Source organism: Cibotium barometz, chromosome 60 (assembly GCF_041138505.1).
Source record: "Cibotium barometz isolate CiBa-2024 chromosome 60, ASM4113850v1, whole genome shotgun sequence".
NCBI lineage: Eukaryota > Viridiplantae > Streptophyta > Polypodiopsida > Cyatheales > Cibotiaceae > Cibotium > Cibotium barometz.
In genome coordinates this window covers 4,952,577-4,979,730 of record NC_141105.1, presented here as the reverse complement: position 1 = coordinate 4,979,730, position 27,154 = coordinate 4,952,577, and the positions used below count along the sequence as shown (strand labels likewise).

Sequence of the window (27,154 nt, the reverse complement as noted above, 5' to 3'; positions counted from 1 at the left end):
CAGTCAGAAGGGGCTGCCCTGTGCCTCCTCCAGCCGCCCCAGACAAGACCAAAACACTCCCTCCTCCTCTGCAACCAACAGTACCAGAAAACGCAGAAATCCTTCTCTCTCAGAAAAAACGCCAGAACCCCTTCTGTAGAAGAGCCTCAACCCAGTGCTCTGATACCATGTCAAAAGTGCGCAGCGGAAAGTGTGAGACATAGGCACAGAGAGAAAGAAATCGAATCTGCATAATGAAGAAAGCAATGATACAATCAGCCTTGTGCAAGGGGTGGTCCCCGTAAGTGAGGGCATGATGAGCAACTCCCCTGAGGGAGGACCCGGGCCTGGAAGCCCCCGTCAAGGTGTCTACAAGTGAGTAAGAGCTTGACCTTATATAGCCCCTACAGGAGCTGGCCGACTTGCTCTAAAAGAAACCCACGACTGGACAAAATAAACATGTGAAAAATGGGTGGCCAACCCTACTACAACCAAGGGCCCTGAACATAGGGAAAAATATGGTGCTGCCCGGGATAAATCTGGGCACCCCTGATACACAACTTGGGCACACTACCAGGAGATGAATAATGCTAACAGATAGTGCCATGACGTGGAAGCAAAGGTAGGTTCAGTGGGCAGGCTGAGATGAGATGCTAATGGTGATGTCACATTAGAAGCTCAGATCAATGCAGGTGGGCAGTAAGAAGTCGATCTTGTGGACCTTGTGCTCTGATAGATCAGGGCAGCAAACTGAGGGCAGCCTTCTTCTTTTGCTACTTGGCTTTTTACATCATGTAGAAGTGTAGGCCTGGAGTTTATTGCGGAATGTTCTCAGAAGAAAACTACAGGAGCGCGTTGGGTTGAGCAGGTGCACGGAGGCTCAGAAAATAGTAGAAGGCCAGCAGGCAAAAAATTCACTGCCCAGCACGGGTGGAGCCACGCCCAGGGAGTGGGCGGTTTAAGGAGTGGGGCTATAATGAGCACCACCACTCTTGGCGGAATGGTGGAGGAACTGACGGAGGTGGCAGGGATGCAGTGGGAATTCATGCAGCCTGGTCGAACAGAAATGTTGGCAACGAAAAAGAGAGCATGTCGATGAGATTCAGGAGCAGAACATGGGATCGGATACCACTGTAGGGTTATGGTGGATAGAATGTGGCCCTGACAGGAGAATGGGGAGAGAGAGAGAGCTACAGATAGAAAGACAATGCTCAAGGAGAGAGAACATTGCACGAATCAATGATGGTTGATTAGATGTGATGAAGTTCACCAAGTACAAACTTTTTAGAGTAGGCTTATCTTTTGACACATACACAAGACACATCAACACACACACACACACACACACACACACACACACACACAAATGACATGTGGCACACTTATCTTATCCGGGTACACACACACATGGACACAGACACATACAAGGGCTGGTTCACAGATATGAAGCTGTGATTACCCAACACAAGTTCCTGATACCTTAGGATATGTAAAATTTTCGGGGTTCCTGTTGTTTGGGTATCATTGATAGTACACGATCAGAACAACATTTATCTTGTGGGAGGATTACTAGAAGCATCATACAGGGTGGAGATGTGGTAACTGCCAGTTTCCAAAGGGCTAGTTCACTCCATCAGACTACTTGCGTGATCTAAAGAAGCTGTGGGGAAGGGGAAGAGATGTTGCAAGCTTGAGTCACAAAGGCAGATTTTCTTTGTTTTTGTAGGGTTCTATTCCTCTGAACTGCTTAAGAGAAGTTGGCATACATCAGCCTTTCATCATGTATTCACCTCGAGGTATTGTTGGGCAATCCAAAAAATTCTTGAGAATGAATGAGAGTCGCATGACAACTTTTGTTGATTACAAGCTTAGAAAGAGAGAGCTTTACTCAGGTTTTAGACCTTTGAGCCTGTTGTGGGGTAGAGGTGGCTCTTTAAAAAAAAAAAATATTTTTAATTATCAATTCTCTTCTCTCTTATACGAATATATTCTTTGCAAATGGTCATGAACTTTCTAAAGACACTGAAGAGGTTGCCTTTGCGCAGATTGCAACATGTCCGGTGTTGGGTGTTGGACTCACACACTCACACACACAAACCTGCACATTAGGGTTAGGTGCAGGGAAGAGAAGCTCACACACAGAAATAAGAGAGAGAGAGAGAGAGAGAGAGAGAGAGAGAGAGAGAGCCAAAAGTGTGGTATCCACAAAATGCAAGTCAACTCTTGCATGTGTGCCACATCCATATAATATAGAAGTACAAAATATTATATGTTAGAGTGTCCTTTCACACTTGATATCCAAGGGAAAAAACCACATGGGAAAAAGTGCCCTTGGTTAAGCCCTGTTCACACATAGCACTACCATAAGTGAGCATATGCCTACAAATCCCCCCTGTAGTGGAAGTGTGAACCTGTACAAGGTAGTAGATCACTCTTTGTATGAGAGTAAGCCCAAAGCTTTGCGGAAAGCTTCAAACTTTTCTCGAGGTAAAGCCTTTGTGAATAGATCTGCAACATTATCCTGTGTAGGGCAATAAGATAAACTGATCTCCCCTGCATGTAGCCTCTCTCTGACATAGTGATAATGAATCTCTATGTGCTTGGTACGTGCATGAAATACTGGATTTTGTGCCACGGCCATAGCACTCTCGCTATCAGTGAGAATGGTGGTGGGTGTCTGCTGACACTCACGAAGATCGGCCAATAGTCTCCTCAACCATACACAATCTACTGTAGCTGTAAAGACTGCCCTGTACTCAGCCTCACAAGTAGATGTAGCAACAGTGGGTTGCTTTTTACTCAACCAAGATATGCATGAACTGCCAAAAAAAAAACAATTCCCACTGGTGGATTGCCTGGTATCGTAATCACCAGCCCAATCTGGATCATTGTATGCATAAAGTTGCAAGCTGCCCCCCCTGGGATAGAACAAACCAAGATCCAGGGTACCCTTAAGATAACGAAAAATGCGTTTGACTGCTTGCCAATGCTTTGTGCCTGGGCTGTGCATGAATTTGCTCAACAAAGACACTCCAAAAGATATGTCTGGCCTCGTGTTACACAAGTAAATGAGGCATCCCACTGCCTGGTTGTAAATGGCGGCCTCAAAAGGTTCTCCAATATCATGCATAGTAAGCCGTACATTTGGTTCTACCGGAGTAGAAATGGGCTTACATTCATCCATGTGAAACCTTTTTAGCAAACTTTTTATGTACTTAGTTTGCTATATAACAATGCCATCATCTGTAAGCATAAACTGTATGCCGAGATAGTAGTGTAAAGGCTCCAAATCTGACATATCAAATTCAGCTTTCAAATCAGCTTTGAAATCTGAAATTTGTGCTTTGCTTGTACCTGTAATGAGAGCATGTCATCTACATACAAGATGACTATGAGAATATCGGCATCGGTTTTCTTCACATACAATGTGCTTTCAGCTGGACTATTCTCATAACCTTGGCTGGTTAGATGAGCATGTATCTTATCATACCAAGCTCTTGGAGCTTGCTTTAACCCATACAATGCTTTGTGCAACCTGCATACTTTATGTTCCTCACCAGGAACTACAAAACCAATGGGTTGATTTACATATACTTCCTCCTGTAAATCCCCATTTAAGAATGCAGTTTTGATATCCAATTGATGCACTTTCCATCCTTAATGGGCAGCCAATGCAATCGCTGATCTTATTGTGGTCATTCTCGAAGTAGGAGCAAAAGTCTCTTCATAATCTATTCCCTTTTTCTGGGAGTAGCCTTTTGCCACAAGTCTTGCTTTGTACCTGTCAATAGTACCATCAAACTTTCTTTTGACTTTGTACACCCACTTTGTTCCAATTACATGCTTGCCTTTAGGCAATTCCACAAGATCCCATGTATTGTTCTTCATGATAGAAGAAATTTCAGCTTGCATATCTTGCAACCAATGCTCATTCTCATGTGCTTCTTCATAAGAAGAAGGCTCTTCTAAATCAAAGAGACCACCCATTGCGAATGCAGACTCCCCACGATGTACATTCAAAGCATGGCTGGAACTAGCCCTTGTTCTACCTGTGAGTGGAGCTGCAAGTTTGCTTTCTTGCAAAGTTTTCAGCATTCATCTTGGCACTGACTTGGCTGTGTCTATGGCTGTTTGCTCTTCCCTGACAAGATCTTCCATTTCTTCCATAGAAGGGGGCTGAATGGTTGGCTGGTCCAGATGTTCTACATGTGGATTTTCATGTGTAGGGGCTGGTTGGTCTGAATCCCCCCTAATTGCAATGGGTAAAAGTCCATCAAACATGTCCTGTAAGCTTGTATCATTGCTTTTATACAAGCTGACCATGGGCTGTTCTGAATTTTCAGCAAATACCACATCTCTACTCACAAAAATCCTTCGTGTAGTTGGATTATAAAGACGGTATCCTTTGCTCTCATTGCTGTAGCCCACAAAAATGCATTTAATTGCTTTGTCATCTAGCTTTGTTCGGAGTTGTTCTGGCACATGTGCATATGCCAAACACCCAAATGTACGCATATAATTCACTGTTGGCTCTCGGCTATACCAAGCCTCAAATGGTGTTATGGTTTTCAAAGCTTTTGTTGGACACCTGATCAACACATGAGCTGCACACATTATAGCTTCCATCCTAAATTTGTGAGGCAACTTTTGTGCTTTCACCATGCATCTTGCCATCTCCATGAGAGATCTATTTTTCCTTTCAGCTACACCATTCTGCTACGGTGTATAAGGCACAGTACATTGGTGTTTGATGCCCTTTTGAAGCATATAATCCTTGAATGCATTTGACATGTATTCTCCACCTCTATCTGAGCGGAGTGTTTGGACTTTACATGCACACATATTTTCAGCCATTGCTACAAAGTGTCGAAAGCATGTAAACACATCTGCTTTCGCTTTCAAAGGGTAAGCCCAAGCAAACCTGGAGTAGTCATCAATGAATGTGACAAAGTAAAGATGCCCTCCTATGGATGGTGTCCGCATTGGACCACATACATCACTATGTATGAGCTGTAATTTACTTTCAGCTCTAACAGCTCCATCTTTGGGGAATGGTTTTCGTTGCATCTTTCCCAAAATACACCCTCACATACATGTCTTGATGGAGACTCAAGAGGCGGCATATTATCAACCATATGATGCTTCTGCAAAAGCATCAAACTCTGAAAATTTACATGCCGAAAACGAGTATGCAATAGCTCTGCATCATGCATAGCAGGAGTATGGGCAGCAACTGTATTTGCATCATAAGTGCGCTTGTCATAGCTGTCCAGCTTATACAAGCCTTTGTATCGTGTTCCAGAAGTGACTATTTCATAACCCTTTGATGGGTCTTTTACCAAACACTTCCCATCTTCAAATTCAACCTTTAAACCTTGGTCGTTTATGGCTGAGACGGAGAGCAGATTTTTCTTTATCCCTGGAACATACAATACATTTTTCATACATATATTGGCACCATTGGCTGCAATAAGTATGACATTACCAACTCCCTTTACTGGATATGTGGTATGATCTGCACATGATACAGTGCGGCCATTTGAAGCATAAACCAAGTGCTGAATACATCTTTGCATGAAGTGATGTGGCTCGAAGCACCACTATCAAAATACCATGATGCATTCTGTCTGTTAGATGCAATGCAAGACATATCAGTGTTTGAAGCACTTGGTGTGTCACTAGTGCATGTGACCAAAAAAGTGTACTCTTCCTGGATTACATTAGCTGATTGTTGTGCTTTGTCATCAGAAGAGTCTGCTACTGCATTGCCTGCTTCTTTCCTTTTCTCTTTTGCAATCCACTTCCTACATTCACTGATGCAGTGTCTAGGCTTATGGCAGTAGTGACATTTGCCCTTCTTTTTGGTCTTGTTTGCATCCCCTTTGTCAGACTTTTCACCACTAGAAGAGGGCTGTCCATGACCAGCCTTGCTAGACTGTTGTCCCCCATGTCTAAAGCTCTTTGCCTTACCCTTATCCTTGGTTGTAAATGCCTTTTCTCCACCACGGTTGCTCGATAAGTTTGCTCTTGTTTGCTCTTCCTGCAAGAGTAAACCTACGAGCTCTTCAAAAGTGACGGGATCACCACCTCCTCTCATTGAGAGGTTGAGAGAGGTGTGAAAGCCCAAGTAGGAAGGCGGTAAAGAATGAAGAGTGTTGGTGACCATCTGTCTGTCTGGGATAACCTCATCAATGTTGAGCAATTGTTCCTGCAAATCTTTCACTTTGGTGAGATGATCTGCCATGGAGTCACCCTCATCCATAGAAAGAAGATCCAATTGCCTCTTCAAGTAGGCAACTCTTGCCTCGTTGCGTACCTGATACATTGCTTCCAATGTGTCCCATGCAAGCTTCGATGTCTTGCATGAACGAATGTGCGGAATAGTCCTTTTCACTGAAAGGGCTATCAATGACATGGCCTGTGCATCTCTAGAGTCCCATCTCTTCTGCTCTTGTGTGGGAGCAGGATCTACATCAGGAGCTCTTTGAGCACCTCCCCTTTGAGGCGTGGCTGGCTGTATGGTAAGTGGGCGTGTGTCATCACCACACATGATGCCCCAAAGCCCTTTGGCTACCAGCAAATTACGGATCATGAAACTCCAGAGGGACTCCAGAGGGAGTAGTTAGATCCATCCAGCTTGTCCTCCTGGGTGAGCACACCAAATACATCCGTAGCATTCTGTGCCATGTCAACAAAATATACCTGCAAGCAAACCAAGCACCAATGTGCACTGCTAGGCAACCAAATGTCCTGTGCAAATGTATGCCTGCAAACCAAAGCAAGTGTAAACCTGCACCAAATTGTCCAATTACACACAATGTGTATACATACGCGACAGATCGCAGCTGTAATGCCCAATTACATGCTCCAATCTGAAAATCCCCAATTTTTATGTACTCCAATGGCTTCAATGTGCATCTAATTGGCCAATTTTCACAAAAGCCCCAAATTTTTGCAAGTGAAAGAGGTTCAATTTGCTGATTTTGACCTCAATTTTGAGAACCCCCAAATTTTTGCAAATAAGAGGTTCAATTTGCTGATTTTGACCTCAATTTCAAAAACCCCCAAATTGCAGTCAAAGCAACATGCCCAATTTTATCAATTTGTCTTGAAATTGAGAAATCCCCCAAATTGCACCTGCAATTTTCTTGTGAATTTGACTTGCATTGAAGTGTCTGCTAAATCTGCATATGACCTACACTGGAATGGCTGCAAAATATTGTATTTGTATTTGACCCAAAATGTGCACAGAGAAATACCTTCTTGCAAGGGCAGCAGGCTTGGAGCATACAGTCGAATAGAGGGAGCCAGCAGGCTGGCCAAGTCGTTGTTGCAGCTGGAGAATCAACGTGGAAGGCTGGTGCGTGTAGCTGGCAGCCAGGTGGAACCGGGTGCGTGTAGCTGCAGGTGTCGAGGAGGTGCAGGTATCGGGCGTTCAGGTCGGAGGGTTCGAATAGTGGAAGCGGGCAGAGGCGACGAGGCAGGCGATGTACCATTCAGGCGCTAGGCGCTGGTGCCGGGCAGGAGCAGTGAGGCGAACAGCATACGGAAGCGTAGGAGTCGGGCAGGACCCGTCGAGACGCGAGAAGCAGACTGAGGCGCCTGGAGTCGTGGAACCATTGGCGCAGGATGGACGGTGGGTTCGGGTGGCCGTCGACGGAACAGAACGGACGGCGACGGCGACGAAGGCCGATCCTGAAGCGCAACGGCGCGTTTGTGAGCGGCCGGAACGGGATGGGCGATGTGTGGATTGTCGACGGCCCAGGCCGGCACATAGTTGACGGAGCTCCCAAGCGCCGACTGACGGACGGGAGGTGCAGCTGGGACGCCGGCTGCAGAAGCGATGCCGCCCGCGAGGCTGGGCGGAGGTGGTGGGCTCGCCACTAGTGCTGCCCGTTTCTGGCGGCCGGACGGTGGAGCAACGACGGAATGGACGGACGGACGTCGACGAAAAAACACAGCGTCGACAGAAAAACACAGCGTCGACGGAATTTTGCAGTTTTTTCTGCAGATTCTGCACAGGCACTACTCCAGGGCCAGCTCCCAGCTCTGATACCAAATGTTGGGTGTTGGACTCACACACTCACACACACAAACCTGCACATTAGGGTTAGGTGCAGGGAAGAGAAGCTCACACACAGAAATGAGAGAGAGAGAGAGAGAGAGCCAAAAGTGTGGTATCCACAAAATGCAAGTCAACTCTTGCTTGTGTGCCACATCCATATAATATAGAAGTACAAAATATTATATGTTAGAGTGTCCTTTCACACTTGATGTCCAAGGGGAAAAACCACATGGGAAAAAGTGCCCTTGGTTAAGCCCTGTTCACTCATAGCACTACCATAAGTGAGCGTATGCCTACATCCGGCTAATCTATATGATGATGAGTAGAACCAGTATATGCTAGTTTATATGACTTGCTAGCACAGCCAATGGCCCTACTTGCGAAGACACTTGTCTATTTCAAATAAGAGATGTCAATGAGTTGGTGTTTCAATTTCTATTATACTTGGAAGCATGGAAAAGAACAATAGAGAAGCGTATATATAGATTGAAAGTCTTTACGGTGCCCTTTAATGTTGTTGCTTGAAACCTTAATGGGTTGATTGTTGTTGCTCTTAACAGGTGATCCCTGGTAATGAAATACGGGTTATCAAAATGATGAACAGATTAGCAGAACTTGGACCCAACATAGCAATGGGCAGGGCAGACAATTTGCATACTTCTGGTCATGCATATCGAGACGAATTGGTATGCTTCTCAGTTATTTGAATTTCAAAATTGGATTTAACTTTGAAACAACATCACACTGTAAGATGGCTTGTGAATAAACCCTTTAAATAGCAATATAGACAATCCTTTACACATACTTTCTAGTCCATACTATGCATAATGGAGTTGATAGTTATATAGTCTTGGGGGTTGACTACCATGAGTATATAACATGCACGTTCCTAAAAGGTGAATTTGGGCATGTTCATGGATTCATCTAGGTATATAAAATTTCATCATTTCTTGACTGGTATTGATGTGAATAGGGTTGTGTGTTATGGAAGGAAGTTGATTGCTTGCTTGAAAAAGTTGATGGTAGTCTTTGTGAAAGCTATGATAAAGAGGACAAATTGAAAGGATGTAATACCTTCAAAATTTCATGCTTTTTCAATTAAGGGATGCTTTGTTAGGAATCATAACTCTTGGACATGAAAGTCTTTAAATCTTTAACTTTATTCAAATTATTACGATGTGTAGCAAAGTAGCTCAATTAAATAGTTCTTGAAAACTTCTTGTTGGTTCCACCATGAATGTCTAGAGTGTGTGTGCTTGCGTCATAAGTTGACCGAATGGGCTGCATAGGATAGTTATACTGTCTTGGAATTTTCAAAATAATCTTGGATGGACAATTGAGTTTGTTATAGGTATCCTTTAATTCTGCCTGCACTTTGCTTGGTGTCAAATGCGTATGCCCTATTTAAGGAGAATAATCTTTAGGTGCTCTGCCTTCATGTTTTAGTTTTTTTGATGATAGTAGATTGTACGGCATAATTCATCACATCGCAAGAGAACTTGAAAAGCCATGTAATATAGAGTGCAAGAGAAATTGCAGTGGACCTGGGTCCTGAACTTAGCATGACTAGCGTTGGAATCAAGAGATCATCAGTAACTCAAGTTCAAAGGTTAAGCTAGGGTAGCCAAATAGGCATATTCATCTGTTTTCATCAGCATTGTACTTCATAGAGTGTTTCTCTGCGGGCGAAGTGCTAAGCCATGAGTGAACCATAGGCGACAGGGCTGTGATTTGATGTCTTCATTCTCAGTCACATCTTGTACTTGAATTTCAGGTGTATTACTTCTTTCTTGTGCATAGTACAAACATAGTCACCATAAACGTTTTGGGGGTTTGGGGGCAAAACCTTTCGGCCTTCGGCTAAGAAACGCCAAAGTTTCGGTTTTTTTTCTATATGATTTTGCGTTGCTAAAGTTCCAAACAATAGGAACTTTTAACATTTTGAGAAACATTTTTTTTTGAGAAACCAAAAAAATTAGGAAAGTTTGAAACGTTTCGAAACATTTCTTGTGTTTCGGGGTTTCGGGGTTTCTCACTCCAGAAACGCGTTTTCATGTGACTATGAGTACAAAGCACTAGTTTAGGACTCTTGTGTGTGAATTGTGTGATCCCGCCACACTCTTCTTTCTATATGTGGAAACCCTAGCACATAGGTGCAATTGTTCTAGAGTTGGTATCAAAGCCTAGAGAATGTGCAAATTTCCTTTCTTTTCTGGCACCCCCTGTGCGTTCGGGTTTGGGGAAAGTGAATATTGGCTTCTCTTCATTGCACATGTTAATTGGGGTATATTCTGCTTCCCTGCCCCACCAAACCCTTACCTCATCGTGCAAGGCTGAAATCTTTCACCTGGTCGTTGATCACTTGATATCTGTCATGGATTCACAACTGTTTCTTCTTAGCATGAAGGTATCCATGGATGTGCAAGTGGCTAAAATGGAGAATATATCTGCATGTCTCGACAGAATGGATCGGCACCTCGAGCACCTAGTATTCGAGATCTGAAATCTACAAGGGCCCATTCTTCGGAGCAAGTGTTGGACGATTTTGAGGACGAAGTGGCCAAACTTTCTCGAGGAGGATTTTTCATTCCTTTGGATGCAGGGCAAGGATGCGTTGGATGAGCGCTGCTCCTAGTCTAGAAATCATCATTCTACACCTGTGCGTAGTCGACACGAGAGACTTTGTTCGCGTCACCGATGGTCTCCTTGGCGGAGTCCCTCTCCACCGGATTCCCGAGATAGACCAGTTGGCCGAGTTCTTCGTCCATGCCTCGTGAGGAACGAGCTCAATTAATGAAGCTTTTGGAGCCTCCCAAGTTCAACGGGAAGACGGACTGATGCAAGGTAGTCTTGAAGTAGTTTATTCTCATAGATTATGAGTGTGAATTGAAGAAATAGTGGGAGCATTATAAAAATATGGTGAATCAATAATCGACTATCTTGATCCTTTGCTGATGCTCCCAAGAACCTGTGATCTTTCAGATGTGGTTTGTCTTGCTACAACCCTCGAAAAATGGGAGAGTTCCAAGTCCGGGGCTCAACAACATGGGCAACAGAAAGGCAAAGACAAGGCTAGCCTGTCCAAGGCTAAGGATGGTAAGGACCAGGCAAGTGGGGGAGCCTTGATGACTCACCTCACCCTTGAAAAGTGTCAAGCCAAGATGGCTGTTGGGATAGTACTTTTATTGTGACTCCATTGAGCATATTGCGAAGGATTGTGTGAAGACCTTGGAGGAGCAATCCGAGGAGGATGCTTCTTCAAAACCAGAGGAGCAGTCCGAGGAGGAGGCTTCTTCAGAACTAGAGGATGAGTGTAAAGGAGATGCATATGTGTGCATCTCAACTTTTTTTCATTTCTCGGGTTGAGCCCACACCCAAGGCGCTTCATTGCATCAAGCGACAGGTACGAACGGAGGAAGTTTACAGCCATGTCTCCGAGGGAGAGTCTTCAAAGTTGCCGTTTGCACTTAGTGGAGAATCTTTGGCTTCAGTGGCGGTTGCTTCAATCTCTGGGGTCGTTTAGGACTCTTCTCACCTACCGTTTGCATTGGTGGAGTATCTTTAGTGTGTGATGTCATGGAGGCACCACAGAAGGACATGTCATCAGATTTATCTTTGTGATGGGAGGATAGGGGAGTTGGTGTATCTTCATAGTACACAGATTTATGGGAGAGTGAATTGATGACAACTGGGGTTTTGACTTCGGTGTACTAGCGGACGTATTTATTGGAGTATTTTCCATAGGACAATAGTGGTTTAGGCATGTAGGTGCTGAGCAATACTGATAGATACTGATTTGTTGCAATGTTTCTGAGGAGTATGGTTTTTAGTTCGGCTTTCTTTCTTCTGGGTGCATTGAAGATGGTGTAAGTAGTTCTTGTGCTGCATGTGAGCATGTGAGCCAATGAATTAGTGGCTGGAGTTTGGATAGCAGAGTTTTGCATGGCTCTTCTCTAGAGTGTTCTTGTCATGGGCTATTGGAGGATACTCAAACGTGTGCATTGTTTTTTCATGCACGATTGGACAGGTGGAGAGTGTTTGATCCGGTGCAAATCAGTCATCCACTGGTTTCTGTGCAGGTCTTTGTGCTGACATAGCGAGGACGGAATGTGAGACTTCCCAGTGGACACAAAGTGGTCTCATAGTATTCTTGTGTATCTTAGATGAACTTTGCTTGGATCTTTTCCTTTTATGGAGGGGCACTTTATATGGACACCGTGTAGTTGAGGACAATTTTAATGTAAGTAGGGGAGAACGTGACACACCTAGGAGTATGTAGGGTAGAGCCATACACTAGATAGCAACCGGCAGAGAGGGGTGGACATCTCTTGACACGTGGCACCACTACGTGGCAAGGATAACACGTCAATGGTGATGTGGCATTGATGATGTGGAAGTTGGGTACAGGTGGCCAATAGCTACTATTGATGGACTAGGAGCATTGGTGCATATATATACGTGGGTTGCCAAATCGGCATATTCATGTGCTTTTCTTAGTGTCGTACTTCATAGAGGGTTTCTCTATAGGCGAAGTGCTAAGTGAACAATGTACTGGTCATAGGGCTATGATTTGACATCTTCATTGTCAGCCACATCTTGTACTTGAATTTTAGTTGTATTACTTCTTTCTTGTACATAATACAAAGCAATAGTTTAGGACTCTTGTGTGTGCTGTATGTGATTCCGCCGCACTCTTCTTTCTATCGCTAGAAAACCCTAGCACATAGGTGCAAGTGTTCTACAAACCATAGTGACTGGGGGACGGCGGGACGTCCACGTGGGACGTGGGAACGCCGTCCCGATTAATTGCAGGTGCGGGACGGCCCAGGGGACGGGACGGACGGGACGTGACAAGGGGACGGGCGTCCCCGTCTCTGCGGGGACGGGGGGACGTCTGCAATGGCGCAATGGCTACAAAATCTAGCCGTTTTTTTCGGGCAACGGCTACTAGCTGTTGGCGGCTAGCCGTTTGAGAGTTTGAGAGAGAGAGAGAGAGAGAGAGAGAGAGAGAGAGAGAGAGAGAGAGAGAGAGAGCTGCCATATGCTATATAATGGGCTTATGCTACTCCTCTTCTACTCATTGCTCAAGCCTTCCAACTTCCAAGACTTGAGACTTGAGTACCTCTAGGCTCTCCACCATCTCCCTCTCCTACTCAAGCTTTCCTCTCCACTATCTCCCTCTCCTACTCCACCACCTTCCTCTCCACCCTCTCCTACTCCACCACCTTCCTCTCCACCCTCTCCTACTAGACTACTTCAATCTTCCCTCTACCTCTTCTCCTACTCTACCCTCTAAGCTCTCTCCACCCTCTTCTACTAGACTACTTCAATCTTCCCTCTACCTCTTCTCCTACTCTACCCTCTAAGCTCTCTCCACCCTCTTCTACTAGACTACTACTAAGTTACTAACTATTCATGGCATCCTCTTCTCGTGCGGGCGGTAGGAGTAGAACGGATGGGTGGTCATGGTGGGATGAGGTCAACTTCGAGCCTCCTACTCATGCGGGGGGTGCACGTCCATGGACATGCAAGCTTTGCCCATATAAGCGTGTGGGTGGGGCCAATAGGGTGAGGGCCCATTTGTTGCATGAGCCCGGTCATGAGGTGAAATTTTGTGAGCGGGTCACACCGGAGATAAGAAAGGAGCTTCTTGCAAAGCTTGCCGCCCATCAAGCTTTGAATGCAAGCCAAAGGGTGTGTGGAGTGGATCCCAACACTTATGTCACTCCAATCCAAACATCAGGTTCTACATCGGGTGGTGGTGCATCTTCATCTACCCCTTTACCACGTCCTCCTCGTGGCACTACTCGTGGCTTCACACAAGCCGCCTTCTCAATGCCGCAACCTAGTCCACCCTCTCTCTCTCGTCGGCAAAGTACTCTTGAGGGGAGTTGGGATCCCAAAAAGGAGGAGGAGGTTGATGCTGCGGTGGCCTGCTTCTTTTTTCATGACCACATTGCTTTTCGTGTGGCACGGTACGTATTTCACTCACATGATTTTATCATCATGTCTCACGAGTCACGATTCACGGGTCACCATTTTGCCATTCTAATTACTTACCCTCTTGTTTTTTGAAATGATAAATAGGTCCGACTACTTCAAAACGATGGTGAAGAAGATTGGCGAGTACGGTCCTCACTACACACCTCCATCCTCCGAAACCTTGCGGACCACTATGCTTGACAAGGAGAAACGCCTTGTTGAGCAAGCGGCGGCAAACACAAAGAGACAATGGGCTCGCAATGGAGTCTCTTTGATTGCAGACGGATGGAGTGACACGCGGAAAAGGTCTATCCATGGCCTTGTGGCATACTCACGGGGGGAGATGTACTTTGTCTCCTCACATGATGCTTCAGGGACGGGAAAGAGTGCGGATGTACTTGCTGCTGAGTGGAGTAGTGCTGTCGAGATTATCGGCCCCGAATGTGTGATCGGTTTCGTCACGGATGGTGAGGCGACAAATAGGGCAGCGGGAGCTATTCTTGAGAGTATGTATCCTCAAATCACCGTCTCTTTTTGCATGGCACATTGTCTCAATAATCTTTTGAAAGATATTGGGAAATTGTCATGGATTGAATCGGTGATTGATGATGCATGTGCAATTGTGACCTTCATCAACAATCACACATACCTTCGATCCGAGTTTGGGAAGAGGTCCACAAAGGTCCTTCTCAAGTACTCGGACACTCGCTTTGCATACAACTTTCTTATGTTGCATCGCTTGAAGGATTGTCAGGGTGCCGTGCGGCAACTATTCATTAGTGATGAGTTTTGCTCCTCATCCTTTGCACGTACACAGGTAGGGATTTCATGCAAGAAAAAGGTCGACGATGCTGATTTTTGGGAGGACCTCAAGCGCACTGACGCCATGGTGCATCCCATTGTCCACTTGCTCAGGATTGTTGATGCTATGCAGCCATGCATCGGCAAAGTATATGAAGCCATGGACCAGATGGTAGAGAGTCTTGAGAAGCTTGAGCCACACGTAGATAGATATGAGGAGATCCACTCGCTTTGTGTGGCGAGATGGAGCTCATATTCCTCTCCTTTACATGCAGCTTTTATGGTGGACCCAAAATTTCAGGGAAAAGGGCAGGAGGGTGATAAAGAGGTGAGCAACGGTTGGAGACTCATCTTGGATCGCCTCACGCCGGATGCAGAAATCAGGCGCAAAATTAGAGACCAGGTCTCTAATTACAGGGCATTTCAAGGCTCATATGGATGTGCATATGCGCAGCAGGACAGATTCAAGGTTGGTGCAGCATTATGGTGGGAGGACTTCGGATCAGATGGACCAGAGCTACAACAGTTGGCGATCCGGATCTTGAGCCAGTCCGTTAGCTCTTCTTGCCTAGAGCAATTATGGTCCTCCTACAGTCACATTTCATCAAAGAAAAGAAATCGGCTTGGGGTGGAAAGAGCTAATGATCTTGTCTTCATTAGCGCAAACTTGCGCATGCTTGGCAAGAGTGCAAGATGCAATGCCGATACTTTTACACAGTGGGAGATGGAACAAGAGGAGGCAGCTACAACTATTGCACAGGAGGGTGGGACAGATGGTTCTCATCATGAGCCTTCATCGGATGACACAACCCCCATCCACACTTCACGCACTCATGATCATGAGGCTATCACCTCTCTTATTGGGAGCGCAGAGTATGAGAGCGAGTGACTTATATTTTGTATCTCCTAGGCCCCAACATCTTTTGAGTATATCTATTTAATGTTATCAACTTTAAAGTCTTTCTTTTCCGACTTTGCAAGTCTTGACTCTTGACTCTTGCACCTCGTAGCGTAATTTAATTTTAAATGTAATGTGTATCATGATTCATAACTTTTGGAGTTAGAAAGCTTGTTGTTATTGATTGATTAATCTTGATTCTTTACTCCTCTAATATTAACAATTTTGAGTGCCGTCCCCACCCCCCGTCCCCGTTCCCTACCTTTAGCCGTCCCCGTCCCCATCCCCGTCCCTTAACTATGCTACAAACCCCTTCAGGAATACACAAACCATTCAAGGCAGAACATCTATTGGCTTTGAGTGTGTCTCCCAATAGCCACTTTATTTTTCAAATGCAAGAAGGTGCATTTGAGCTGAGTCCATTGATCTTTGTGTAGAAGATCTCCTTGAACAGATGAATTATGCAATATTCAGGTCTGAGAATACTTGAATTTTTGCACGAGCAGTTTAGGAGGATAGTGTTTTGGTAGGGGTCAATTTGTATGTAATAGTGTAGGTCTGCTACCAGTTAGGTTAAGCTGTTTATGTTTTTGACCGATTGTCAAGGGATTCATGGTGTCATGTGCACCTTGCATTTGGATGCGGTGGGAGATGACTGTAAAGGAAAAGTGCAAGACCCTGTGGGCTGTTGTGAGCCCTTGTCTAGGGGTGTGTCAGCCAATGTGCCACCTCAGGTGTGTCATGGTCAGTCGTGCACGTTCCACACACGCCAATCGTGCTAGTCCTGCACATAGATGTGACCCTCTTGAATGATGTAATGGCATAAGGGTCCTGCACTTTTTTTAGACTCATTGCTCGGGTGGATGGGTATGCATCAGTGTTAGATGTGTAGATCTAGTGAGAACTCGTGTGCGTGAAACCATTTGCATATGGAAAATAGAAACATCAAGTTGGGGATCATGGTGGGTGAGGGACCAGGGGAAAAGGGCCAAGAATGGTGCCCAAGCATAGGTGCCTAGGTCTTTGGGGCCCACATGTAAAAGGAAGGCAAAAAGGTAATTTTTGCCTTGTCTTCTTCTAGTCGGCCAGGTCTACACCCATTTTGCATGCTTGTGAGGGAATCCTCCTGAGAGGATCACCTAATACACAGGCATCAAGGTTGTTAGAGGCGTCAAAGGCGTTGGGTACGAGGTGGGTATGGTATGCGCCTCGAAAGACTCGTATTTTTTAGAGACGTTAGAGGCATGTTAGAGGCGTCTGTGATATATATATATATATATATATTGTGATAGATAGATATAATATATATAGTGAAAGTTGAGAGAGAGAGAGAGAGAGAGAGAGAGAGAGAGAGAGAGAGAGACTAGAGTGTGTATGTATGAGCCTTGAGGGAGAAAGAGGGTGTGTATGAGAGGGAGAGAGAGTGTGCGTGTGAAAGAAAGAAAGCTGTATCAAACGTCTGCAACAGGCCAAAATGACCTATGAGACGAAAATAGTCCATCATCATCATCTGGATACATCATCAAGATTCAAGGGTACAAAGTAAAATGAAATGAACTGAAATGAACCGGTAGAGTATCGAGAGAGCTCCAAAAGTGGGTATAAAAAACATCATCATCCTAGTGTGTTTGAAGTTTGAACTTTGAACTTTGGGTCTTGAGAAAGGCTTGAGGGAGGGAGGGATAGAAGGAGGGAGAGAGAGAGTGTGTGTGAGAGGGGCTGCCTTGGGCCCTTAAAGCCCCCGTCTAAAAGACTCAAACCAGATTTTTTTTTTTGGACGCCTCGATTAGGCAGTCTTACGCCTCGTACGCCTCGAACGCCTCTAACCGTTAGAGGCGCGCCTCGTAACAACTATGACAGGCATAAACAAGAGTAGAGAAACCAAATAAAAGGGGTGTAGGCAAGCTCACCATCCAACAGTAGTTCGCATCCACAAACCTCCCCTGGAGCCAAGGGCTAAGGTTCCAATCCCACTAGTCCATGCCAGTGAGCCTCAGTGAGCCTCGGCGCTCCATACCACCAGCGCTTGCCCATAGGGGCCCTTGGCAAGACTGCTTGTGATCTGCTACGTCCATGACATCAGTTGGATGCATTTGACATGAGTGTGCTTCCCCCGGATCTTGCTTTGTCATTGTCTTAAAGTATTGCCGCCTAAATATGATAGTGTTGTTACATCTTTGAATGCTAGTGTCACGATCTCATTACTTTGGGGTGAGGAGATGTGGATGCATCATTGCAATGGTGGCGAAGAGGCTTAACACAAAGAAGAAGGGTAAGGATTCTAACTCTTCAAATCAGAAGAAAAAAGGTTAAATGGTTTTACCCTAGCAAGAAAGGGCATAGATCCAAAGAATGCTAGAAAAATCAGGTAGGTGCCAAGAATGACGCTTTCAAGTAGTCATGCTGCTGAAATAGAGCTCTTTGTTGCCATTGAAGAAGTGTGTCGTGAGATGGCTAATGTTGGAGTACATGATAATTCTTGGATCATCGACAGTTGGGCTTTTAGGCGCACACTAGTGAGAAGGATTGGTATTCTTCTAAAAGCCTGTGCGAGATGACATGATGATGAGAGTGAAAAACGATTGAAAGTATCTGTTTAAAGGTTCTGGTACTATTTTTTTTTTCGGGAAACGGATCCTTCTATTAGTTAATGAAAAAACAGCCACAATGGGCTAGATACAACCACGAAGGGCTAAATACAAATTCGCCCCATTTAAGGGCGGGAATCAAATGGTCAAAAAGAGAAGAGACACTTCTCCTAGGCTATCTCATACAAGGGGGGGGAACATCTACACAGGTGGTTTGTATCGGCAAATGGGGTGACCTCTATCTGTGAGAAATGGGCAAGGCCTCCAAAGCCTCAAGAAAGCTTCCCACCGCTTCCGTATATGGTCAGAACTGTCAAAATGCGCAGTGGAAGACCAACGCATGTAGAAGACGCATCACCATCGAGCTCCACGAACACCCCCAACGAGCACTGCAGCATCCCTCCACCTGGCTCCCATCTCCCGAGGAGCTGCCTCCCAAAACACCGGCCGGAGGAGATGATTATGACAAGGTGCTACTCTAGCCTATATATGGCTCTTCAACTTCCCATGCTTCCAGTTATGGGATAATCCAAGGCACCTTCTAGCCATAGATCACACGCTCGAAATCGCCAACCTTCCAACACCCTCCCTCGATTCGAGCTCCGCAAGCCACCGAGGCGCGAGAGGGTCGCCCAGGACCACACACGCGTGAGCCGCCTAGAACCACACACGTCGGGCTCTGATACCATGTCAGAATGCGCAGCGGAAGACTAACGCACGTAGGAGACGCATCACCATCGAGCTCCACGAACACCCCCAACTAGCACTGCAGCATCCCTCCACCTGGCTCCCATCTCCCGGTGAGCTGCCTCCCAAAACACCGGCTGGAGGAGATGATTATGACAAGGTGCCACTCTAGCCTATATATGGCTCTTCAACTTCCCATGCTTTCGCTTATGGGATAATCCAAGGCACCTTCTAGCCATAGATCGCACGCTCGAAATCGCCATAACTTCCCCCACTGACCGCGGAGAGTGTGAATGATATTGAACCATATGCTTTTGATAAACTCAGCCAACGGCTCGATGGCCTCGCTGCATCTAGCTCGCCAAATGTGCTAGGTTTCTATGCTACTGCAAATCTCTCATCTCTTGCATGAGCCTGCTAGTCGCCTGTAGGTGGGGCTGTGATTGGTACTTTTGCAATACGATGGTGGGAGACCTAAAGGGCTAGTCCTCCCCCATCCTCCTAATAGGCCCTGACTACTCTTGTCTCTGTATAGCCAAAGCGACAGTGCCCCATGTAATGATCCAGGTCGATGCCTTGTTCATTCCCACCACCAAAATTGGGTGGCACTAGTGGGGAGAGGACCACCGCTGCTCCTCTCAGCAGGTGCGGCGCTAGTGGGGAGAGGACCACTGCCGCCGGCTCAGCCCATCTCCACCCACTGTTTTGACTCCAAGGACATTTCAAGCGTTCCAGCTGTGCCTGTCGCTGCCAAAACGGCTTCTGTGCTGCTGTCCAGACAGCCTCCCTACTCCAGCCTCCTTTGAAGAGTTCTCCGTGCTAGCTTCAGCACTAGAGAGGTTTCTCAGTGCTACATCAACTCCCTACACCGATTTCTGGCTTGTGCAGATACTCGCCAGTGCATTCTTTATACCCTACACTTTGTCATTTTTTCATTTACTTGTAGGTCGCTACAATGAGCCACTACCAGCCTCTGGGTGCATTCAGTGGGTACTATCTGCAGTGCGCGTGGCACTAGAAGATGCGGAGAATCCGTTGCCAAATTTGCTGAGCCTTGGGCAATCCCAAAGACAATGTCGCTAAGATTCCTAAGGGTGGCACCCCACACTGTGGGCAAGCTGCTAGCCGACCTCCAATTGCCAGCCAAGTACCGATCACGAAACTCATGTGTACCATCAACCAGAGAAAGAGGGTGATCTTTCTAGTACGAAAGTTGTCCCAGAGCCTCTTCTACAAATCTGAAAGGAAGCGTTATGAGAGGCACTTTGACTGCCAATGTGCTGCTGCTGCCGGGGTGCCATCTATCGTGCGGCCTAGCCACGCTGCATATGCAAAGAAGGGGGCATCCAAAGTATCCTCTCGGTCCGCGGGGTCATGCCAAGTCCACTTTGTCGGGTCCCATTGTAGGCGCGTGAGAGGTCAGCACTCCCATATCCACAGCCGCTAGAATCTCTTCCTCCCAACCTTGGTCAGTGCTGGGTCAATGTGCCACTCCTGTGCCCAAAAACCAATCACCCTCACCCTTTGCAAGGTGCAGCCATTGAAGTCCTCTAAGGGGAGCTCGGATCTCTCTACTCTGCCATGGGATCCAATAGAAAATTTAAGCAGAGCACTGTCCTCATCTTCTCTGTGGACTGCCACTAGAATATCATGTCTGGTAAACACACCTAGCCATGCTGGGGGGGTCGGGTCTGTCATAGGAGTCAGCCACCCCCGAGGGATAGTTGAGTCGATATCAATGCTGAGTCTGTCTCTACCTTGGATCCCTGCCAGGCCTCTCTCTTGCACCTCCGGGGGTAACTTTCTTTGTGTGATGCAATCTCCAAGAGACTTGTCTCGTCCCATGCTCAAGGCGCCCCATAATACATGTGGTCGGACATGTGGCCACTGGGTAATTGGATCAGGGGGTTCCAGACCAAAGGCTGCTGGAGCGATTGTTTAAGGGCCGGCCTGAGATGATCCCAAGCTCGAAGTAAGCTGGTTGCAAATCTGTCCTCAAAAGCTGGACTAAAACCATAGGCCTGCATCTCTGTGAAAATCCATTTAGTGCTCTGCGGGCCAAGGGCCCCCAAGACTCGGGGTAGGGGCTGAAATCCGGGCCAATAGGAAATCCTTCCAGGGCTTACCTGTAGGAAGGAGTCCTCTAACCATCAGCTTGCCCAACAGGGCACAGCTCTAAATAGGGGGGTCAATGAGGCCTAGCCCCCCTCTACGACGTGGCTGAATGATCACTCTCCATGCCACCTTGGCCCTGGCTGGCCTCCCATCATTGCCGGCCCATAAGAAGTTCTGGATCAATCGTTGTACCTGGCCAATACAGGCGTGAAAGAAGGCCTAGTACGAAGTGATGGTTGCAATAAGTACCTGGTTCGCCACCACCACTCTACCGGCTAGGGAGAGCCTCGCAGAACTCCAGTATAAAAGCTTCTTCCGAATACTCAGAAGGAGTAGGGTGAGCTGCCGCTTAGGAGAGATATCAATGCCAACATGGCAACCAAGATAGCAAACTGGAGTGCCCCTCGGGATCCACTGAAAAGCCTCAACTGGGAGCCAAGTCGGGGTGGGTGCTGACCCCACCCAAAAACCACGCGACTTGTCACAATTAATCTATGCTCTTGATGCAATCTCGATCGCCTCCGTGAATCTCTGGAGATTCCCGACATCTCCAGAAAGGAAGGTGGTTGTGTCATCTGCAGACTTTGAGTCAAGTAGCTCCTCTTGCGTGTGGAGGGGAAGGCGCAACCCCTGAAGCATGGTCTCTTGGGCTGAGAGAAAACTACTCATAGCCTCAACGACGAATAGGAAGAGGTGAGGTGCCAAAGGACAGCCCTGCCGAACCGAGCGAGAGAGGGGGAATCTGTCGCCACGGGCTCCTTGAATGAGAACCTGGCTGTGATGCTGAGTAAAGTCTTGAGACTCCTTGAATCCATTCCATGGGAAATCCCATCCGGCTCATCGTGCCCTTCAGAAAGCTCCAATCCACATTATCATAAGCTTTCTCAAAGTGTAGGAGTAGCACTATGAGGTCCTGCTACCCCATCCTGGCTGAACCTGTCGCCTCCCACAAAAGGTGAAAATGTTGTTCAGAATGCTCCGATCTTGAACAAAGCTGGTCTGAATGTCATGAATCAAGTATGGGAGAAAGGGTTGAAGTCTCCTGCTGATGGCCTTGGCCAAGATCTTATAGGCGGTCCCTAGAAGAGTGATGGGTCTCCACTGCAGGATCTCTAATCTGTCACCACCCTCCTTTGGAATCAAGTGAATCAAGCCCTCTGAGAGCCTCTCCGGCATGGCACCTGCGAGCATAATCTCATTGAAGGCAGTACGAAGGCTACCTTCCATGAGATCCCAGTGTCGAAGAAAGAAAGAGACTAGAAGCCCCTCCTTCTCCTGGCATTTGTCCCTAGGTAATGCCGTCATCGCCTTCGCCAATTCCTCAGTTGTGAATGGAGTTAGTAAGAAGGAGCGAAGAGAGGGGGGAACCACCTCTCTCGTGGTGAGACCCTCTCGCGTGCATCCATCACCTGTGGTGATAATGGGGCACCTATGAGAAGAGAACGGAAGAAATCAGTGGCAATGGCTCTCGGGGGGGGGGTCAAAAACAATAGCTCCATCTTGGCCACGCAGCCTGCGAATACCATCTCTCCTCCTGTGGGGGCCGGCTTTCACGAAGAAATCTCATGTGACTCTGTCCCCAATCTGGGTCCATAATGAAGCTCGGTCATGGTATCTGTACTCCACCCTCTCTCCTCAATAGATCTAATCTCTGTGCGGGCAGCACCCATCTGACTCTCAATCCATGGGCTATCTGAGAAACGCTCCTGTAGCCATTGTAAAGAGGCTAGGCCCCTCCTCAAACTCCACTCCTGCTCTCGAAATCGCTCCAATCTGCTCTGGGCTGCCTCCTGCAAGAAATTACTGATCTCCCCTAGGCCAACATTGAGTGTGCATGCAGCAGAGCTTGAGGTAAAGTCCAGTCTTGCCCAAATCAGCTCCATCTTGTTGCAGATCTTGGAGTCTTGAATGAGGCTGTCCGGAATCCTAGAGCTCACATGCCTGTCATGCCTCCAGGGGTCCTCTAGGGACATGATAACCAGAGCGTGATCAGAAAAAGAAGTGCCTGCCAAGATACCAATCATGCCCCCACGGTTGCAAGCCCACTCATCAACGTAGAACTTGTCAAGTCTAGAAAGGCTGGGGCCGGTGCTCCTCCTATCCCATATCGAGAAGCTGAGGCTCCCAGGGTTACGCCCAAACTCTGGCAGATACCAAGGGTCATGTCCCGTCAGTACTGGTATCAACTCCTCCCACGTTGAGTATTCTGCTCCTGAGACTGAGGCCGTGCCTCCTCCCACTCTGTCCTTTGCTGCCTCTATCATGTCGAAGTCACCACCCATGCTCCAAAAGTTAGCTTGGGGAAGGGCTTGCCGAACTTTGCTCCAAAAGAGGGCTCTACCTGTAGTAGTGTTCGGGGCATAAACGTTGAGGAAGCCAATGCTATCCTCTCCAATCATAATGGTGATCCAATGTGCTCGCCCCAAGACAATGACTCCTGAGCCTGTTTCACGGTCGGCAAAAGCTACTCAATGACGGAGATGCAAACTCCTTGTGTCCCTGAAGGGCCGAAAGATAGAGACCAAAAAGTATGACTCTTGCTTGGTAAAATCTTCCCGAATCGGTGGGTACGCCCCTCTGAGAGATGATGCTCGTGAAGGAGAAGAATGTCAATAGGTCCCCCCATTAGGGCTCTCTATAGCTCTCCTCTAAGGATTCCTCGTTTGGGAAAGCATGGAGGCCCCCCTAAACCATGTTCCACGAAACTATCCGCATATCAAGCTGTGTGTGAGGCGGAACTGCCCTCCACTCGGAGAGTCTTGGGCGAGGGTTTAGATTGGGAATAATCACAATCCGTCCTTGGGCGAAGGCGCGCCAAGTGGGCACGGATCCTGTCCCCCATGTGACGCCACTCCTTCCGAGCTCGAGAGAGTGCGTACTCCGGACTCCATTGATCACAATGGAGGTACTTATAAGAAGGGGGGAGAGGTTCTGCGACAGAAGTATGCATGAACACAATGAGTAGCACGTCAAGGTTGAGGCCACCATTTCCCCCTCCTGGCCTCTGTGGGCTGAGCCTCCAAGCTCCATCCTAGCCAATGGCCATAGATGGGTGAGTACGTCGGTAATGCGAAGATCACGAAGATGATGAAATAGCTCAACTACTTGACCCTGGATGGCGACAGTCATTGACTCTGAGTCTCACTCAGTCCTTGGAGCTGCACTCAAAGGGAAAGAGAGGATCATCGCTCCATGCTCTGGCGTAGAGGGTCTGGAGTGGTGGAAAACCACACATATCGGAAGAGGTGCTACTCTCTCCTCAAACATATCCGTCCCTTCCGCTGGGAGACAACGGAAGAAACTATAATCAATCGGCTGCCCTAAGATCTTGGGCGGCCCACCTGGGGACTCTCGCGGGAGAGCCCTCACCGGGAAGGCGGCGATGGTCATCTCAATCGGCTCAGAGAATCGGTGAATCAACCGACAAAACGAACTCGCCTGTTGCCTCCGCTCCGGGTCGGGGGTTGTTGGGGCGATGGGAGTGCTCTGGAGAGGCTGAGAGAGGGGAGAGGGTGGGCTCCGATGCTGAGGATGGGCCAGAAGATACTCCTACGAGCAAAGTTGGGGGCGAGGATGGAGGGGAAGGGGGCGGGAGAGGAGGCGGAGGGGAGCAGGGTGACGGAGAGGCTAGAGGGGTGCTGCTAAGAGAAATCCATCCGAGGCGAAGGCTGATGGAAGAGGCTCACCTGGGGCTCAGTGGGGCCTATCAGCCACTCTCTGCATTGAGAGTCTTTTTTTGGGGGGGGGGGGGGGGGGGGGGGGGGGGGGGGGAGTTCTCGATGGGGAATTGGTCGCCAAATTGGAGGGGCCAGAGGGGCCTGCTCAATGACTGGAGGGGGCCTCTCGTCAACTGGAGGGTGTTGGGACAAATGCTCATAACGGTTCTCTGATAGAACTGAATCCTCTTATGCTTTGCCAGCCTGGCGCGTACATCGACGACGCTTAGCCCGAGTGGTCGGCAGACAGCCCGGGAAGCTGACTACTCGAGCGTGGGCCAACCATTCGCCACTCTTCCGCAACTATATCGTCCGCGGCGGCTGGGACCTGCTGCTCTGCTGCTTGAGAACCTTCCTCTCTCTCCACCCCCTGGTGAGGATCTGAATGGGATACTTTGGGGGGGGGGGGGGGGGACACGGGAGGCAGCCTCCTGGACTGACGCCGAGGGCAAGCTCGGGCTAAATGTGCCATTTGTCTACAAATGAAGCATTGGCCTGGAAGGCTAGAGTACTCGACACACTGAAGGATAGGTTTGCCCCGCAAGCAAGGAATGGATATAACATGAGGCACAAAATCCGGCTAGGTAACATAAATGCGAAGAGATGGAATCCCAGCTGCCTGTGTGCGAGAGTCGAGGCAGCAGTGGGGGGGATTCCATCACTCTCCAGGTGGCACCACCGATCACCGGGAGAAGATGAAGGTATACCTTTCCTAAGGCCCGGGAAACAGATTGTCACTGGGAAGCCCGCCATGGTAGCAAGAGGATCAGACGCATGGTCGAAGCCGTGCTGCCACCGTGCGAAGAAGGCCTGGGTCGTACGCATTGCAACGAGGCTCAACTACATGACTTGGTTTGACGCTGTTGGCGAGTCGAACTCGACCTAATAGTAGCCAGGCCCCAGAGGATGAATGTTTGTAATCTTTGCAGGCCTGCTAGTGAGACTGGCATGCAAAAGATTCCTGAGTTGTCTGTGTGTTGGGCCGCTACCGACAATTTTGCATACTAGGGTGGATGCCTCCAATGATGCAACTGTCATAGTGAGGAGTTGGAGATCCGCTTTTGAAAAAGATAAGCAAGTAACGACGGCCTCGGTTGGGGATGACGAGTAGGTGTCAAGGAGTCCTCCTGACGGTGAAGACCAGAATGAAACCAAGACTTGCCAAATAAAATAAACCCCGAGTTGAGAGAACTGCTTGTAGGTGGAGAGGATGGGGGGACGGAGGAGAGTTTGCAAGCGGAAGAGCGGAGGAGAGCGACAGAGTGGCTGAGGGGGGAGGGGGGGGTGGGGAAGACAATGCCAAGGAAAAAAAGGGAGGGGGGTTGGGGAAGACAATGCCAAGAAAAAAAGGGAAAAAGAAAAAAAGAAAAAAAGAAAAAAGGAAAAAAAAAGGAAAAAGAAAAAAGAAGGAAGAAAAAAGAAAAAAGAAAAAAGAAGGAAGAAAAAAGAAAAAAGGGAAAAAAAGAAAAAGATAAAAGAAAAAAGAGAAAAAGAGAAAAAGGGAAAAAGAAAAAAAGGAAAAAAGAAAATGAAAAAAAGGAAAAACGAAAAAAAGAAAAAGAAAAAAGAAGGAAGAAAAAAGGAAAAAAAAAAGAAAAAAGAAAAAGAAGCATAAAAGAAAAAAGAAAAAAGAAAAAAGAGAGAAAAGCGACGGGGGCGAAAAGGAGGGATAGGGGGATAGAGGGCATAGGCATGATGGGGGGGGGGATGCAAACAGAGGAGGGGGGAGAAATTGGCGGAGGAGAAGAGAGGAGGCGAAAGGGAAGGGGGGGGGGACCAGTGCAGAGACTCGAGAGGGGGGGATAGGCTTAGGCGGAAGGAAGAGGGAACTCGCACCGGCGAGGGGCTGGGCGGAGAGAGGGGGGGGGGGGCGGCGCTAGGGGAAGTAGGGGTAGGAGGCGCAAGAGCGCAGAGGGGAGCTGGGGCGCAAACCGAGAGAGGACGCAGAGGGGGGAAGGTCAAGGTTGCTCGCTACTAAATTAAATTAAGGTAATTTAATCTGGTACTATTTTACTCTTTCTCATATCTAAAGAAGGTTGTACAAAAAGTCTTTCAAATGTTCTTTGGATTCTTTGGGACTGTGGCTTGTCTCTACATCCAATTTTCTTAAAAAGCCCGTAAAGATGGATGAAATAGATGAAAATTTTCTTGACGACTATGTGTTACTGTGTCAAATTTGACTCGTTGGTCAATTTCACCTAATTTCACATTCAATTGTTAAAGTTTCTTACAAGTATTCAATTAGCTCTTCTATTTTTCCCAATTTACAAATCGAAAATTCATACTTTTAACCTCAATGGTCGAAACACTTTTTTGCCCAAAT

The 27,154-nt window shown here is 47.4% G+C and overlaps 2 protein-coding genes across 14 annotated transcripts in view; both read left to right on the top strand.

Moving 5' to 3' along the window:
- The window catches only part of EMB2746 (RNA-metabolising metallo-beta-lactamase family protein), a 175,332-nt gene that overhangs the window by 61,264 nt on the left and 86,914 nt on the right, over positions 1 to 27,154 (top strand). For all 13 annotated transcript variants that reach the window (XM_086794020.1, XM_086794018.1, XM_086794021.1 and 10 more), the window contains exon 13: positions 8,605 to 8,730. In XM_086794020.1, the coding sequence (XP_086650146.1) occupies positions 8,605 to 8,730 (126 nt within the window). The remainder of the gene's footprint in view (positions 1 to 8,604; positions 8,731 to 27,154) is intronic.
- On the top strand, positions 14,056 to 15,923 carry LOC147604904 (uncharacterized). The gene has a single exon (XM_086793996.1). It carries the CDS (start codon positions 14,121 to 14,123, stop codon positions 15,714 to 15,716), a length of 1,596 nt encoding a protein of 531 aa, XP_086650122.1. The 5' UTR covers positions 14,056 to 14,120; the 3' UTR covers positions 15,717 to 15,923.

Excerpts from the sequence above, each read along its gene's own strand:
- LOC147604904 (XM_086793996.1), top strand. The coding sequence starts at position 14,121 with ATGATAAATAGGTCCGACTACTTCAAAACGATGGTGAAGAAGATTGGC.